The sequence below is a fragment of the Calliopsis andreniformis genome, unplaced genomic scaffold (assembly GCF_051401765.1).
Source record: "Calliopsis andreniformis isolate RMS-2024a unplaced genomic scaffold, iyCalAndr_principal scaffold0022, whole genome shotgun sequence".
NCBI classification, from domain to species: Eukaryota; Metazoa; Arthropoda; class Insecta; order Hymenoptera; family Andrenidae; genus Calliopsis; species Calliopsis andreniformis.
The window spans coordinates 10,155,662-10,171,942 of NW_027480432.1; the positions used below are offsets into that span (position 1 = coordinate 10,155,662).

The window sequence follows — 16,281 nt, forward strand, 5'->3', positions numbered from 1 at the left end:
GGAGTAACTCCTTAAGTACCATTTTGTTAGCATGTAGTATATCCTCTTGTAGTAAATCTTAAGAAATGAAATTTTTAAAACAGTTTCGAATTTCCTATGGACAATTATTAATTCTGTGGAAAATTGAACATAAATAACCCTTAATTTTTTGAAGTACCTTAAAATGTTTGCATACTTATGATAGCAAACGATCCTTTTCTTTTTTAGATAATAATTGATCATTGACCTATTTGAAACAGAAATTTTGTTGCTTATTAATTTTATGATCTCCACAAGCTAAACTTTCTACAATCTTAATTATTTTACTACATTTCTTTTGCTGCGTAATTCTGTTCCTACGTTACTTTTATAATACTAATTCATCACATCCTTTCTCGTATGAAACCATATGGTGCTCCACTGAATGCATTGGGTCATTTATAAAGTATTAACATAGTACAGAAGCAAATAAGCTAAACTCAGCTTGGATAATTCACATTAAACCAATAACTCAAATTATACATTCGATTAAAATATGTACACAGATATAAAATTGGAATCACTTCGAACATGTTAGAAACAGGATTCCTGAAAGTCTTGACAATCTTGAATCTTGAGTCTTCAAGATTTTCAAAGTTTTGCCATCTTGAAAATCTTGATAAACTTTAAAGACTTTTAAAAATTCAATACATGTTGAGAGCTAAGTAATAATAATTAACATACTACATAAACTATTAACATACAGTATTAAAGAAAGTTTGAAAAATTTAAGTTGTCTTTCTAGACTTTCAAAAATTCTAGGCTCTGAATTGTGATTCAAATGTGTTCGAAGTGATTCGAATATTCATAGTTTCCAAAATCTTCAAATCGCTCCAAACTTCAAATTCGAACTCCTCTCACTAATTAGAAATGATCATAGAAAATATATAACTTGACACAAATATAACATATCCTCAAGAATCGAATTTGTAAACGTACCTACTCTAGCGAACAGAACTCATAACAGCAGCTTCGAATATTTAGGGACTTCCGCGAGGAACTTCATTTAGAGCTTCTACGTCAAAGACATTGAGAAACCGTGTCCACAGGATGCGCCTCTGATTTTTCATTCGATGCTTTCGTGTCGCTGTCGCGTGATCTGCGTCGTTGAAATATCGCCAAATCGGCAAATCTCATTCGTCGCGGTGACGGACGATATACTTCTTGGATGAGGAAAGCAGTAATTCTTTTTCTTAATAGACGCAGGGCGATAGTCCAACGCTGACGAAATATTGTCGCAAGCGACAGCGTTAATGGGACGTTAACTTCGAAATTGATTTGGCGACAATGAAATTTGTATTCCGCGGGGAAAGCACGGTCGGATTTTGATTTCGGATCGGGATAAGATTCCTTGGCAAGTTGCAGCTATTGCGCAATCGGGTGCACAAGCTTCGAACTCGTGGAGCCGAAAGGGCGAAGGACAGTTTCACGAACGTCTTCTGCGCGAATCGAGAACTGTCCCTCTGAGTCACCCTCTTCAAATTCTTGCGGTGGCTTTAGGCCAATGCAGCTCGGCGCTACGGTGCCTAAGTCTAAAATTGCTTTAACCCAAGTGCCGAATTAGCTTTGTTTCTTTTTCTTTGCTCGTGGAAAAATCGTTTGAGGCGTTTAGGGTAGTAAGAGCGAACTCAGCATTGTGTCAAGAGTTTTGTATCTTATTAAATTGAGTTACTGTAGCCAGCAAACATTCCTATAAGTAGGTGTTGTCAACTTTACGTTTCTTTTCAGTATAAATTAAGGATTTAAACTGTTTGAAAAGGAAAGATCTTTTGAGCACTTAGAGTTTTGGTAGTGTGGCTGAACACCACAGCCTTTATTTTGTTAGACCTGTTCATTTCAAAGCCATCTACTTATGCTTGCCCTTGTGGAAACTGTTGAAAACGACGTTTTTTCTAAACATGCCTTTATTGACTTCGCTTTTGTTAGGCTGACTGTTTTATTTGTACTTTGGAAATTGCTGATGAGAGTATCTGGGGATTGGTCTGGATCAAGTGAGAGGATCCTCTAAAATATAATGCTACGGAAGTAAGATTGAAACATCAACTGTAGAAAAGTATTTAATTTAAATACTTTGTAATTTCTACTTCTTTTAAAATTATATTTCTGATAAATATTGTGGGACATTAATAATGAACTGAGTCCAGTTCTTGAAATTACTAATGTTATCATTTGCTTTTAACACTTAACACATTTTTAACACGCTTTTTAAAACTACAATGAATTAATTATTGCATGCCATTTTTATATTTATTTTGTTATCTTGTTGTTGTGATTTCTTACCTTATGAAAGAATGCATGCATTGCGTAAGCGGCTCATGTTTCATTTATTTGTATTACATGTATTCCTAAATAAAAGCTTTAAAATGTGAGACATTTAATTGGAGATTTCAAAACAGTAGCAATATGTACATATATATGAACTTTATACGTAGGTATAATTTGTTTGTGAGTAGTTAGTTCAGTGATGAATGGAAGTTTCAGAACTTTTCGAATCATAATCCCTACGTCACAATTTGAGAAGCTGGAAGAAACTAACAAATTGAAATCTGCACACGTATAATGAAATAAATTTCTTTTATGTGTACACACATATAATTTTGTACTATCATTAAAAAAAAAGAATTTTCTTTGGACACACAATGGTTTCCATAAACCACAAAAGAATTTTAAATGTCTTCTTTCAATCTACCTCAAATATCTGCTTTTAATTTCATTTTCAAACACCCTGGCGTCAGTACATGTTAGTATAACGACATGTTAATGTAAACCTCGTTAGAGCAGCTTTGTCTAGAACTACACATTTTTATTATTTATATCGAATATAGATCGTCAAATCCAAAATCCTTATACAGTAATGACCTATGTCCTTTGGCTATAGCCTAACTGCCTGCACATGTGAAGGACTCACATTACTTTTCATAAGCATAGTAATCAATTTTTAAGTTTGTGACTTTTATTACACGTGACTAATGAAACATTACAGTACCTTATCTCGATATTTCATATTTTCCTAATAAGTATTCATTAATATTAACACCTTGACATCGTCGGTATGAACAACATTCAATTTTGTTCCAATCTCCATATGCAGAGAGGTTAACCGTCAGTGAACATTAGTGCAAAGTAATGTAAAATAGTGCAAATTGTTAGTGCACATAATTTTAGGTTTTCCCAAAAATATTAGCTAAATGGGAAATGCATGACATGTCAATGTGGTTGTTCGTCTCCAAAAAATAAAACACAATAACAGATTAAATATTTCAGTAAAGTAATACAAATTTTCGGTAGCATGCTAGAGTAACAATGAAATAACAACAAATATTGTTATAAGTGTACTTTAGAATTTTATCAGTTCTCTAGCTTTCTCACTCTTTATTCTTTCTTTCATCTGCTATCGTGTGTACATCCTCCTTTGAACCCTTCGAATTTTCCAAAACCGCTCCAGTGAACTTTCCTTCCCGTTTAGTTTCGAGGTGTGAATCGAAGTATGCGTTCGAAAAGAAAAGAGGATGTTCGATTTACGCGAAGGTCGTGTTACACGAGCACGGGTGCTCGAGTTCAGGGCTGGCCATTAGAAACGTAAATAGGATTGACTCGGAACTGTTTATGATTTCAGCATTCCCGTTCGCTGCTGGCATTCGAGCTGGATACCCTACAGTCCTTCCTAGCCAATATGGGTAAGTCTACGTTGATGTGATTTGTTAAAGGATATTTAAGAACGTACATGTTGTAGCCGTAGTTAATGAAAACTAGCCTAAGTCAAGAGGAGTCCTCGCGATCATTCGAGTTCGAGAAATTGAATTTCGCGATAGAATCGAAAATTTGAATCGATCTCTCGTACAATACTACCAAAAAAGAACGCTATAAACTGTCAATTTCAATTTTCAACCTAGGAAGCCTAATTTTTTACATTTTGACAATATTTTTCGCATTTTCATACATACAGTTTTAGCCACGCGTGTTTCGTTTTGACGGAATGTTCAAAGTAGATTTAATGGATTTTCACTAACTTTCATTTCGTACTTTTGTTCTTGATAGACGTTTTATTTGTCGGATTTTATGAACCGAGGGAATAATCCTAGGGAAACGATGAATATCACGATTGGTAGATAGAACGTATTCGAAATCCGAGAACAAAGGCACTCGCTTGACGGTCTTGGTTCAATAATTTGCTTACCATTTTGTTAAAGGCAGACTCTATATAACGTTTCAGCATCCTGACGCGCGCGCGTAAGGGGACAGGCTGAGGGTACTCTTTGCGAGATCCTTGAGAGCGCCAAGAGCTGTTCTAAGGAGCGCGATTAAAAAAAAATATATATACCGAAAGAGAGATGAACAGAAAGAGATACGAAAACGAAAAACAGCGTGACACGAATAGAAAAGAAAGAGCTATATCGCAGAGATATGTTGCGAATTGGTGAAAAAAGAGAGAGGGAGAGAAAGCGGCACACGCACACGTATCGGAAGCCATGAGTACCCACGAATTCACTTCTACGAGATACAAATCTTCCGAGAATCGGTCTCTTCTTCTACTGTTTTTTTCTTTTACTTTTGGTTGTGTTTTTTTTTTTGTTTCTTATTTCTTGATGAGATTGACGTTGAAGTGATTATATAATTGACGATTGCGGTTGCTGAGAGATTTGTTTGTTACTGGTTTTGACTTTTTTGGTCTTTACTCTTTTACACTCTTTTTCTTAATCAGCATAATCGTAATAATCACAGTAATGACATTAATAACATTAATAAGAATAATGATAACATTAATCGCAATAACGAAGGATGTTGGAGGTGATCGTGATTAGGAGTTGTCCGATTAAATTCGTAACGATTTTGGTTGATTCGAGGAGGAAGCGTAATCACGTTCCTTCGGAGCCCAACACAGATTTGACACGGCTAGAGACACGCACACTTGCCACTAAACACTGCGAGGTCGATTCTCGATGGCGACCAGTGTGTACCAGTAGGTATCGGAACCATTTGATTACAAATATAGATTTCCTGTTGCACCTCTTACGTGGACTCTTTCTCTTCACCTTGTTTTTTTACTTTTGACGTATCGAGTGTGTTTCGTCGAGCGTTCTGTTTCTTTTTTCAATTTGAATTCGTTTACGTGTGCATTGTTTTCAGTTTTGTTTTCTTAATTTTACATTTTTTTTTTTTTTTTATGTTTCGTTTGGTTTGCCTTTGGTGGCGGGTTCTCGCCGATCTCGAGCTCCGAAATTCGAGGCCCGACGCATCGTCGCGATCGGTTTCCTCTTTAATATTCGCGGAGCTGGTACAGCGAGGCTGTGATCGTTCGCGCGGAAACAGCACAGTGAATGATTGTAAATATTTATTCTGCTGGAGCGCCGGCTAGTCTTTTCTAATTTTCTTGTAAGAGAGCATTTCGGAGTAAGAAGCCAGAGTGCAGAGGGAACTTTTGAGAACCACAGCATTTAATATTTTGAAAGTTATATTATACATATTTTGAATGTTTTTGAAAGATATTATATAATAATTAAAATACTTATCATTTCTGACAGTGTATTTCTCTCTGTATGATTGATGTATCTATGTAATTGTAATTGTCAACAAAATTTTTATTTTATATTTTGTGCCTATTGTTTGTATCACAAGAGACGAGACGAGCTTCTTAGATGAAATTCATACTCTTAACGAGGGTTTACATTTATAAAATTCGTCAAACGAAAAAACTTGTCAAAAGAAGATTTGGAATGTTTGAAAATTTTATATGCCATTAGAAACTTCGAATACCTCAAGTAGTTAATAAAAAGCTTTCAAAGCATGTTTCAAATACATAAGTATATGTAGATTTTTCGAAATACTATTTGTTGTGGTTTGTAAAAAAGAAATGTTTAAAATTGAGCACCTGATAGGGAATATCCATTCCCTCAAGATGATAATGCAGTGTATAGAAGAGAAAATATGATGTATTTTAAACTTTAAGGTGTAAAAATGTTATTTATTACACCAGTTTGAAATATTTCACATATTTAGCGTGATTTATTAAATTTGTTCATCTAAAGAAATTGAAGTTACAAGGATTCACGGTTACAATGTAGTCTTTCTTCAATATATGCTCCTTGCTATATTCACTGTAACTTGAAATTATATAGAGCAAAAGAGATTTGCTTGTCTATTGATAATTTTTGATGAGATCTAAGTGAAGTATTTATAGCACACCAGCACGCGAAACGTTCTCGTATATGCACTCCTTGTTTCTAAACTGATAAGTGAGCTTATAGCGAGGAAACACTGTAAATATTAGAATACACGTGTTTTCAAACTACACTGTATGTATTGTAGTATATTACAATTTTGAAGACAATTATGAAAACGATATATTCATATTGTTTAAATGATGCATTACAAGATTATTTTAGTTAGTTTATTTTCTAGTTAGATATTATACTTTTAAAAGAAATGAATAATATTTAAAGTGTTAAAGAATGAATGTCGAGAATACCATTGTTCTTAGCATACATGCACCTTAATATCTTTTGCCATATTTTTATTATATCACGAAATTGTAGCATAACGAAGTAGAAACTCTATTTAAAAAGTAAAATCGATTTTCAGACCTCTTTTACTTGTATCTTTATTCACAATGAAACTGCTACTGTTACATTATCAACATTTTTAGAAGTCGCAAAACTTTGTATGTTATTTTTATTTTTTCCTCTTGTTCAGAAGACAGGATAGGTACTTTAGATACACAAGATTAATATTAAAAAATACAAAAATTTTCAAGTATAGAAATTATTGAAACTCTTTCTATCACAAAAAAGTGTTTGGTTGACATGATTTTGATGTTTTCATATTTTAGAATTAAAGTAACCCTGTTATCAGAATTATAATACAAGAGCGAATTATTATAAATCAAGCTGAGAAAATAAGAATGTTTCAAAAGGAGAAATTTAACACTTAAAAAATAACAAATCAAATCTACTACTTTAGTTAGAATTAGAATTATGAAGGGACATCTACTTTTATTATATTACACAGAATTGTGTCAGCCAACATACTTTTTCACCTAAGTGTGTCAGCCAACTGAAACAAAAGCACAAAGTGCATCCCATTGTCTGTACAAATTCTAGTATCCTTTTTTATGTCAGTCTTATAAGAAATAAAAATTTTCGAAACTTCTTACTGCATTATCATCTCAAATGGTGCACAACAAAACTCTTCTCACGTAAAATATTTTTTCTGATACTTGGTCGAGTTTTCAATAGGTAATATTACAAAAAAAGATGGTAAACGACAGAAAAGCAAGAAGACAAAAGGTGAAATTAGCCGCGTGCGATAGAATTTTGTTGAATTATAAACGACACGGCGGATTCCCCGAAGCGGTGGATCTTCCGTGTTTTTCGACGGAAATCGACCCGCACCGTGGCGAAACACGACAACGTTCATTAATTTTTCATCGTGGCGATCGATTTTATCGCGGTTTACCTCGTTTGGCCCGGCCAGATTCTTCGGCGCGGCGCTGAAATTCGCGAGGAAGTTGAGCAGCGTATCACTGGCCGCTACTAGTTGTAAAAAGAAACAAAGGAAAAACGTGAGAGAAAGAAGAACCCACGAATCACGTTCGCCATCCCGTTTGGCTAATAAAATAATCGCGAAATTTCTCGATATTATTAGATTACCCAGCAGCAATCGCGCGAACCCCTCGAACGTTTCAGCATTTCCGACGTAGGAGGGAAACTTACTAACGCATTCCTATTTGATGTACCATCGAGTCGTGTTTAGATATGAAACGGACACGTCGAGTGTTCAGTCTCCTCTAACCATTATAATATAATTAATAACCTTGTGTGTGTGGTGAAGGCTTACACTACACTTGGTGTCGCTATTGGTGTTGTATTTTTTGGTGTTGTACGTGGTGGTTTTTGGAACTTAATATAACACGGTGTACCGTCTGTCATTAGGAGAAACAAAGGATCAGGAAAGGAACTAGCCGAGAATTGGAGGAATCTTGGAACATCGAAGTAGCTATATTAAATCGTGGTCGAATCGTATTAAATTGGTTGGGAAGGTTTCTGACAAATTTTCATTTCTCTTCATCGTAGGTTTGGAAAGAAACCTTCTTTTTTGTATTGTGAATCAGTTGTGAGTATAATAATGCACGTTCCAGTGCCAATAGGGTTATTTCAGCTAAATTCCAATTTCAGTTGAAGTCCAATTACTCAATCCCACTACTCATCTTGAAATTCAGTGTAACCTAAACTGTTTGAATGTTAAGTTCGAACTTGAGCTTTTTACTGGAACAATATTGCGATCTATTATGAGAGGACTCTCAATTGTATTGGAATTCAAGCGTGCATTACTGTATTCGAGTTACAAATTCTTATTGATCAAATTAAAGAGGTAGTGGGGGACACTGCGACTTTTCTCGGTCTTATGTAGAAAATAAGTGTGTTGGATACAAAATTCTGCAAAAAAACGAGAGGAGAAATAAACTATTGTTCTCTGGCAATGAAAAATTCTGAATTCGAAAATTCTAATTTCAACACTAAAACTCCCAATTACAAAAATAGATAAATGTTATTTCTGTGCATTATGTACTTTCTCAAAAACTTGTAATTTCGGTATACTATTAAAAATAGATATATGCATTGTTCCTGTCCCATAAGAAGTCTCTTGGTTCGCGTTCAGGAGATCTCTTATGGGGCACGAATAATACTTTAATTTCACTGGTTCTAGTGTGAATGAAACTTCATGCAAATGTCGAGCTGATTGAAGAAGAAATATGTCTTCAAAAAAATAATCTCAATTTGGTTTTACTTTCTGACTATCATAACCTGTATTTAACTTTCAATATTTGGTACATTTCTGCATATTATATGGGTACTGTGTTAAAATTTCCCATAAATGCCTAAAGATCCACAGTCGAGTTATAATGCATGGAAATTAAAAGTTGAATGCCATGAAGGCGCCAGCACACTATGACAAAACTATTATGGCGTCGAGTGCGTATTTGCGGGTCCGTGTTTCGGATCACGTGTCCTCGAATTGGCAGAACGTAGGTGGAAAAGTGAAATTCAACACCGTCTAACCGACGTTCTATTCGTCAAAGAGGGTTCCTCGGTGCTGGTAAATCCGTAGTGTTGTAAGCTATCATAACCGAATGCCAGCAACGACGACATCGACGACCACGAAGACGACGACGAACGGCGCTTCGCGTCGGTTCGACCATTTTGCTGGCTCTGGCGTCGGTCCAGTCTTTATTTAGATCCACCTGTCCCTTGTGTCAACTTTTATGCTCGAGACATTCTGCCGAGGGCCCCTAAGAGAGGATTCTAAACACGAATTAATGCCGCTCCTCCCGAAGTAATATTACGAAGAACAATTTCTTAACAGGAATTTCTATTTCCACTAGGATTTACCATCGTCGATGGCTTTTCTGAGCCAAAACGGTTGAAGTCTTCTTTAATCAGTTTCTTTGAACATGGACTTTATTACATCTTGACGCGTTTAATGTCAAGTTGGATGAATAAACTTGAGGAGTTACGGTCAGCGTGATAGCAAAAGGATGCAATTTTTTGAGTCGAATATCGTGTGACTAATTTCTTACTAAATTTGTGCATTGCCTGAAACTACTATTCGTTTAGGATTTGAAATTACCTTAGGAGTTGAAGGAAGTAAGGACTTTGCCTTGAATCATAAATTTCAGTAATTCTGGACAGTTTTATTTCAATTTCCAAATATAGTCAATTTTGTTTCAATTTAATTCTAATATTGGTCTTTTTTGTTACTAAATGAGAAAAGATTTCAGCTTGGAATTACGCGAAGTACTTACACAATTTAATTTCAAATAGAATTGACAAGTGATTCAACACTTTTGGTCAGCAGTGTATATTATATTATAGTTTCCTAGATTTTATTCAAACATTTTAATTTGTAAGTATAAAACTTGACAAATCTGGTTAGCTGATAGGCAAAGTATTTGATCATTGAATCACGAGAAGTGAAAAATCAAAACGTTATTATTCTCCTTTAGTCTTGCTTTTTCAGCAACATTCTTTTGAAAATAAATATTCAGTTAAAAACTGTTAAGAACATTTTACAGATTATAGACATTTTTCATTTTATGTCCTCAGTTTTAGATGGCTAAGGATTCAGATACATTGAGGCATTTGTATAATATTGGATAGTCATATTCCAAAAAAGGTTTTTAAAATTACAGTAACTTTCAACTCGTCACCCTAACGTAGTCTTTCAATTGCAAAGGTATGCATATTGTTAAATGTTTATAATAGGCAAATAGTAATAGGGATATTGTCAACAATTAACAGTAATTAATAGGGCAGTTGTCTATAATTAACATAAATTTCTCGGTTTAATCTTTTTGCAACTGACAAGTTTCAAAATTTTACAATTATGAAGTTTAAAATGAAATAGAACTACGCCAGTGGCAGCCAGCTGTAAATATAATTACATACGTCAGCAACCAATATGTTATTGTTATTAGCAATGGAATTATTTTCTTTCTCAGCTCATTCTTGGTTTTTTTTATATTATGCAATAGAAAAGTTCACTCAAACTAATTATATGTCCACTATTGCAAAATTTGAAAGTAGTTTCTCTGCCTAAATGCATAAACTACAACCCTTTCTTCTGAATTTTATTCTTTTTAAAACAAGGAAATGTACCTATTTACTCAAGTAATATATTGAACCTCTTCTTCATCCCGTCAAAGCTGGAATATTGCTGTTGGAAACGAGGTTTATGATTAGATCTCAGCAGAGAACGTCTGTTTCTATTTTCATTGTCGATGCGTCTATCCACCTGTCGGCGTCACTTATATGAAAGCCCTGACGTTTTATAAAGTAGTATTAGTCTCCAGTGTCTAATTTTGCATTTCTAAAGCAACTGCTTCCGAATGTTACCTATCTCACAAAAGGTCTTTGAAGGAGACCACAAGGGGTGTCTTATTTCTCAACATCCAGAGATTTGTCTCTTGGAACACAAATGTCTTCTTTCGTTGTCATGCTTCGTCGACAAGACGATCTCCCTTTCATGGCAGTGTGGTACATACCTGCACAGAAAAGGAATTATTTCTATAAACTGTTAAAAGTAATGTCAGAGTATTACCATTCTAAGTTCTTTCGTTATCTTTCATAGAAATGACATCGAACTTCGATACTTGTTCCTCTCTGGGTCCAACAGTTTGTCTTGACATTCTCTTTTCATCCCCCTAAATCTTCCAAGTCAATTTCTACAAACTATTAAACTTAATATCAGATTATTTCAATGTTAATCTTTTCTGGTGTCTTTCATAGAAATGACGTTATCGAATTTTGATACTCGTTCCCCTCTAACGTCAACAGTCTCTCTTGACGTTCTGTCGTCATTACCCTGCATCTTCCATGACTTCACACATAAGTTATTATGACCAGTAGGTCGCAGGAAGAAAGGGAATTAAGATGTCCGCGGAGAAACAATTAACCTGCGGAAGAACCACCCTCGGACTCACCATTGGTTTGCTCTGCTTTCCAAGGATTGGCAGATGATCCCATTGGATTATCCACGGCGCCGGCGCCCGCACAATCCGTGCACTGCGCATCAGCTCCACACAGATAGGTGTACACCTGATCCAAGCGAGCTGACACGCGCACATCCTCGAATTCGCGAGCGTGTTTGACGTACAGGTGTCCAAAGGTGTCCCCTGTACGTTGAGGAAAGAACGATCCTCATCAGCACGCAACGCGGAAACGCCATAAAGACGAAATTACGGTATGTCCACCTGGCACACGTGCTGCCACATTTCCACGCACGTGTGGAACCGTGACTAAGTTGTGGAGGCACGATTTTTGGGATCGTGGTACGATTTTTGGTACACCAGAAGAGGAGTTTAGGAACTGGCTATGGTAGTTTTGTATGTTCCATTGAGGATGTTTCTGAAATACGTGTCAGTACTTCAGGAACTGAATCTAAACGCTAAGCAAGAAATGTCATGTGAACATACATATGTTCTATACGTACACTTTACTTCTGGAAGAAGAAAATGTTTGAAATGTCTTCCACTTGCCACAATACACGTCACTGCCCACCTTACAATGAACATTGAGTTTCACACTCGAAAATATCAGGTGTTCCTCGAATAGTCTCAAATCCATTTTGTATCGTTTGCTGTAGTTCGTGCACATTATTCACTTACGTTGAATACTAAATAAATTTTAAATGACCCCAAAGCTGAAAATCTAATGGATGACATTTTCGAACATTTTCTTTAATCATCCATAACTCGAAAAGAACGGTATGCATGATACATGTCCATATAACATTTTTTACCTATTTTAGTGTGTGGATTTAGCTCTTGAAGTATTGAGACGTATGAAATACACTGTACATGGTCTTCTTAAGACTATTCTTAGGGTTTAATGGGCAATTATGAAGCGTTCGAGAAGATTCAATTATTTTACTTTCATTCCCAGAATATGAATATTATTTAATATTTCTCTAATGCAGGGTCTCTTTAAATTTTTATTTTTGGAGCAGAGAGCACAGTATTGAAAATTCTATATTTGACTAACATCTTGCCTTTTTATATATACTTGCCTTTTTTATATACGTATTATTTAGAACAATTAATACACAATAATGTTCCATATTAAAGGTTTCATCAATTGCGAAAATGATGAGCCGTGTGTTCTAGAAATAAGACTCGATGAATGAGGGGATTCAAACAATATATGTAGGTACAGATTTATTATTAGCATACAATAACTGTTAGTGTGTATTATTATTTTTATCTCCGATTCTAAGATAATCTCTTACGTCATTAGATTTCAGAAGAAAAAAACAATCAAAAGAAAGCTCGTATGCGTCATAAGCTAATATGTAGAAGGATCAATGTTACGTTGGTTGAATTGAAACAAAATTTACACACAATTCATATATTAATAAATGCAGTCTTTCCCAGATGTCAATGTCGATTTGGAACAAGACCATTGTTCAGAATGACCTTTCTTTCATATTTTATACTTTTGCCATAATTCTGTAACAGTATCTGTAAGAAGCTACAGTTAACAATGAAAAGTTCATTTGCTATTAAAATCACTGTATTTTTAATTTCTGACTGTTAAACACATTTGAAAGTGAATTTAACATAAAATTTGATTAAGTCTGTACATTTTGATCGCTAATACAGATGCCATTTGGGGTAACAGTGGTTTATTATCTCGTTATTAGTTTATAAATAGTTTTATACATAAACTTGGTTTTAAAATAAAAGCACCAGGAAACGCTATTAGCTTTTCGAATGATCTAGAATTCTACTATTTTAATGACCAAATAGAATTGATAATTGAAGTCAATTTTCAACAGAAAAATCCATACTATCTTCTACAAATTGGAGATTTTCTTTTCACTTGTAACTCTTAGAATACCCAAATGAGGTCACTCAGATCTTAAATGTCTACATTTAAGTGACTTCACTTTAGTATGCTAAAGGTTAACAAGAATTTTATATTTTCAACCTGTCCTAGTTTTTTCCCGAAGTTGGAAGATTTCAGAATTCAGTTTTGAATTTTGAACTTTTAGGAACATATTTTCAATGTTTCAAGCTGCAAAATAATCCAAAAGGATTCGACCTTTCTGACCCAAAGATAATATGTACATCTTTAACCTTATTATTTGCGTTCCTCGAGCTCTTTTGACCCAATTGTGGTTCTGGTTTCTTGTAACAACTTTCTTAATTTTGAGAAAAATATGAAATAATTATTGCCAATATCTACATCTCTTCATATTGTACTAAATCAATTCTACACGAAAAAAATACTCATACAAATCTTGTGAAAGTCTCCTAAGTAGATATAAACAGAGCAGACTTTTGTAGGATCTGTCACAGACCTTTGTGAAATTAATACAGGTAGCTCGACTAGAGTAAGAGCAGCTTTGTTAAATCTGCAAAGCTAATCCTTAGTGATTCTATTAAACCCAGCCCTATTACAGTACTTTAATATCTTCCACAAGAGGTTTCAATAACCTGAGCTTAACATCTTTTTCTGTGTATGTCATTCTGTTCTAGATCAGTTCCAATTCAACTCATTAGTTCTATTCATAATGACATGCTGATTACCATTGTTTTACACAAGGTCTTCAAAAGGAACATAGCAGGGTTAAGCTTTTAATGTACAGCATAAAAGCTACACAAACACACATCTCTCGCCCAAGTACTTATTTCCATCAATGAATTGCACTTACAAAATTGAATCAGTTCTGTTACGATCATAAAAACTGTCTTTTTTCACTTAATAGTCTCTCACAATAGATTGCGTTCCCTAGTTAAACTACATTTTTACACATTACGCTCTCTTCGAGGGTGGATAAGGTAATTCAGTGGTTTCTGACACACATTCAAGTTCCCCGTTTTCATGTCGGTAACGACCATCGCATATGTACACTTCTGTTCGTCCTTTGAAGCATGGAAGCACGCACGCACGAATTAGAAAGGGCGATTAAGGAACTTTGTCCACACGTCGACCCTCGTGCTGTCTCGGAAGTCGGGAGATCCTAATCGTGGCGCGCGGCCACTTTGCGGCGGAAATCGAGGGTGGTCACTTAGATCCGTCACGAAAAGATAGTTCAACCCTTCCGTGACTAGAGGAGGACTCTTTCCTGTCCTCCCCTTTCTCGCCTCGAGTCTTTTTTTCGTTTCGGTCTGCTCGTCCTTGGCTCGCTGTTATCCGTCATACATATTTTTGTCTCGAGCTTTTGGGGACAAGTGTCTGTCTTTCTTGGAAAGTTGACGTGGATGTTTGTAGCTGAATTTAGTGGAATAGGGTACTTTGAAGTGAAATCATTTTTTAAAAAAGAATCTTTATTTAAAGTTTAATATTTCTTTTTTAATCTTACATGTTAATAAGTAAAAGAATCACTATTATGTATAACGATTCATATATTATGATACGTTATACTTAAACTTAAATAAAGAAAAATAATTCCTCAGTTTATGTATAAAAATTCTGGTTTTATAAATGGTTTTTATCGTTAGATCCAGAATTAGGTATGGGTATGGGTAGAAATATGGACAAGTACCCTAGTTTGTTCATTTTTGGACGAAATATATATGTATAAGGATTAGGATACATAGGACATATAGAACACACTGGTAATAAAATCACTATGTACTGAATTTCACTAAATCTTGAGAATTTTGTTTTGTATCACATTAGAGTAGAAGAAAGTGATCAAGGTTAGACCCTTAATTGAGTTTTCCTATGCATACCTATATATTTCTTAATTTTAACGTTGAAATTAGCTTTCCAATAGCAAAAGATTCTCTATTTAGCTATCTGCAAAACCTGCTTTGACAGAATTCGTATAAAACACAGCAATAAAAAGCATTTTCGAATTTACGAAGGTTTTAGACAAAGTGCTCTACAATTGGACCCCTAACTTCTCAAATGTTAAGATTGTCCACAATTGGACAAGTCTAATTGGTTAAGAAGTCCACAATTGGACCCCTAACTTCTCAAATGTTAAGATTGCCTAATATAAATGCTTTTCTTAAGGAGAAAATGAGAATCAACTTTATTTATAAAATAGAATGTTTCCTTTAAACATAGGTATATTTTAGAATATATAAATACTTAAGAAATTAAGTAGGTATAATAAAAATAAATTTCAAAACTTCGTTAATTTTCTTTCCAAAACTAACAAATATCTTTACTTTTTCGAATACAAGTTAGTAAGTCGAATACAATTAAAGTTACTTTTTTCCAATTATGAAAATTAAAAAATAAATTATAAAATTTCAAATTATCAAAATACACTAAATGTTTACTCGTTTTTAAAGTAAAATTCAACATAAAATGAGACATTGGGAGCAACAATAGACTAACCTAACTACTCCAAAAAATCGGAAAAATAGGCGATCTAAAATATATGCTTGCTTAGTAATAAAGTAATGCAATTAATTCAATTTCAGAAAAAATGTGGTTTAGTTCATTCTTGCACTCAGTGCCTCGTATTCTTAACTACTCAATCACTGATATTGCTACAATTTCGCCTAATGATATCCTTCAGTTGATCACCAATTAATAAATATCGTTTTTACAAACAAAAAAGAAATAAAGTGGAACATTACGCAATGCCATAAATTCTTCGAACGACTTAGTCTGCAGAATTGTTCACGTCGTAATGAACAGTACTGTGAAATTATATGGAACGTCTGAGTAATCGTGTTTATCTTTATCAGAAGGTGGAACGAAGCTGACAATCATCCCTTCTAATTGTCCCTGGAGGAATTGCGCGACA

General features: G+C 34.5%; 1 protein-coding gene across 2 annotated transcripts in view; it reads left to right on the top strand.

The window, feature by feature from the left end:
* LOC143186634 (RNA-binding protein 24) overlaps positions 1 to 16,281 on the top strand; it is a 43,432-nt gene that overhangs the window by 12,727 nt on the left and 14,424 nt on the right. For both annotated transcript variants that reach the window (XM_076390334.1, XM_076390336.1), the window contains exon 4: positions 3,635 to 3,695. In XM_076390334.1, coding sequence (XP_076246449.1) covers positions 3,635 to 3,695 — 61 coding nt within the window. The remainder of the gene's footprint in view (positions 1 to 3,634; positions 3,696 to 16,281) is intronic.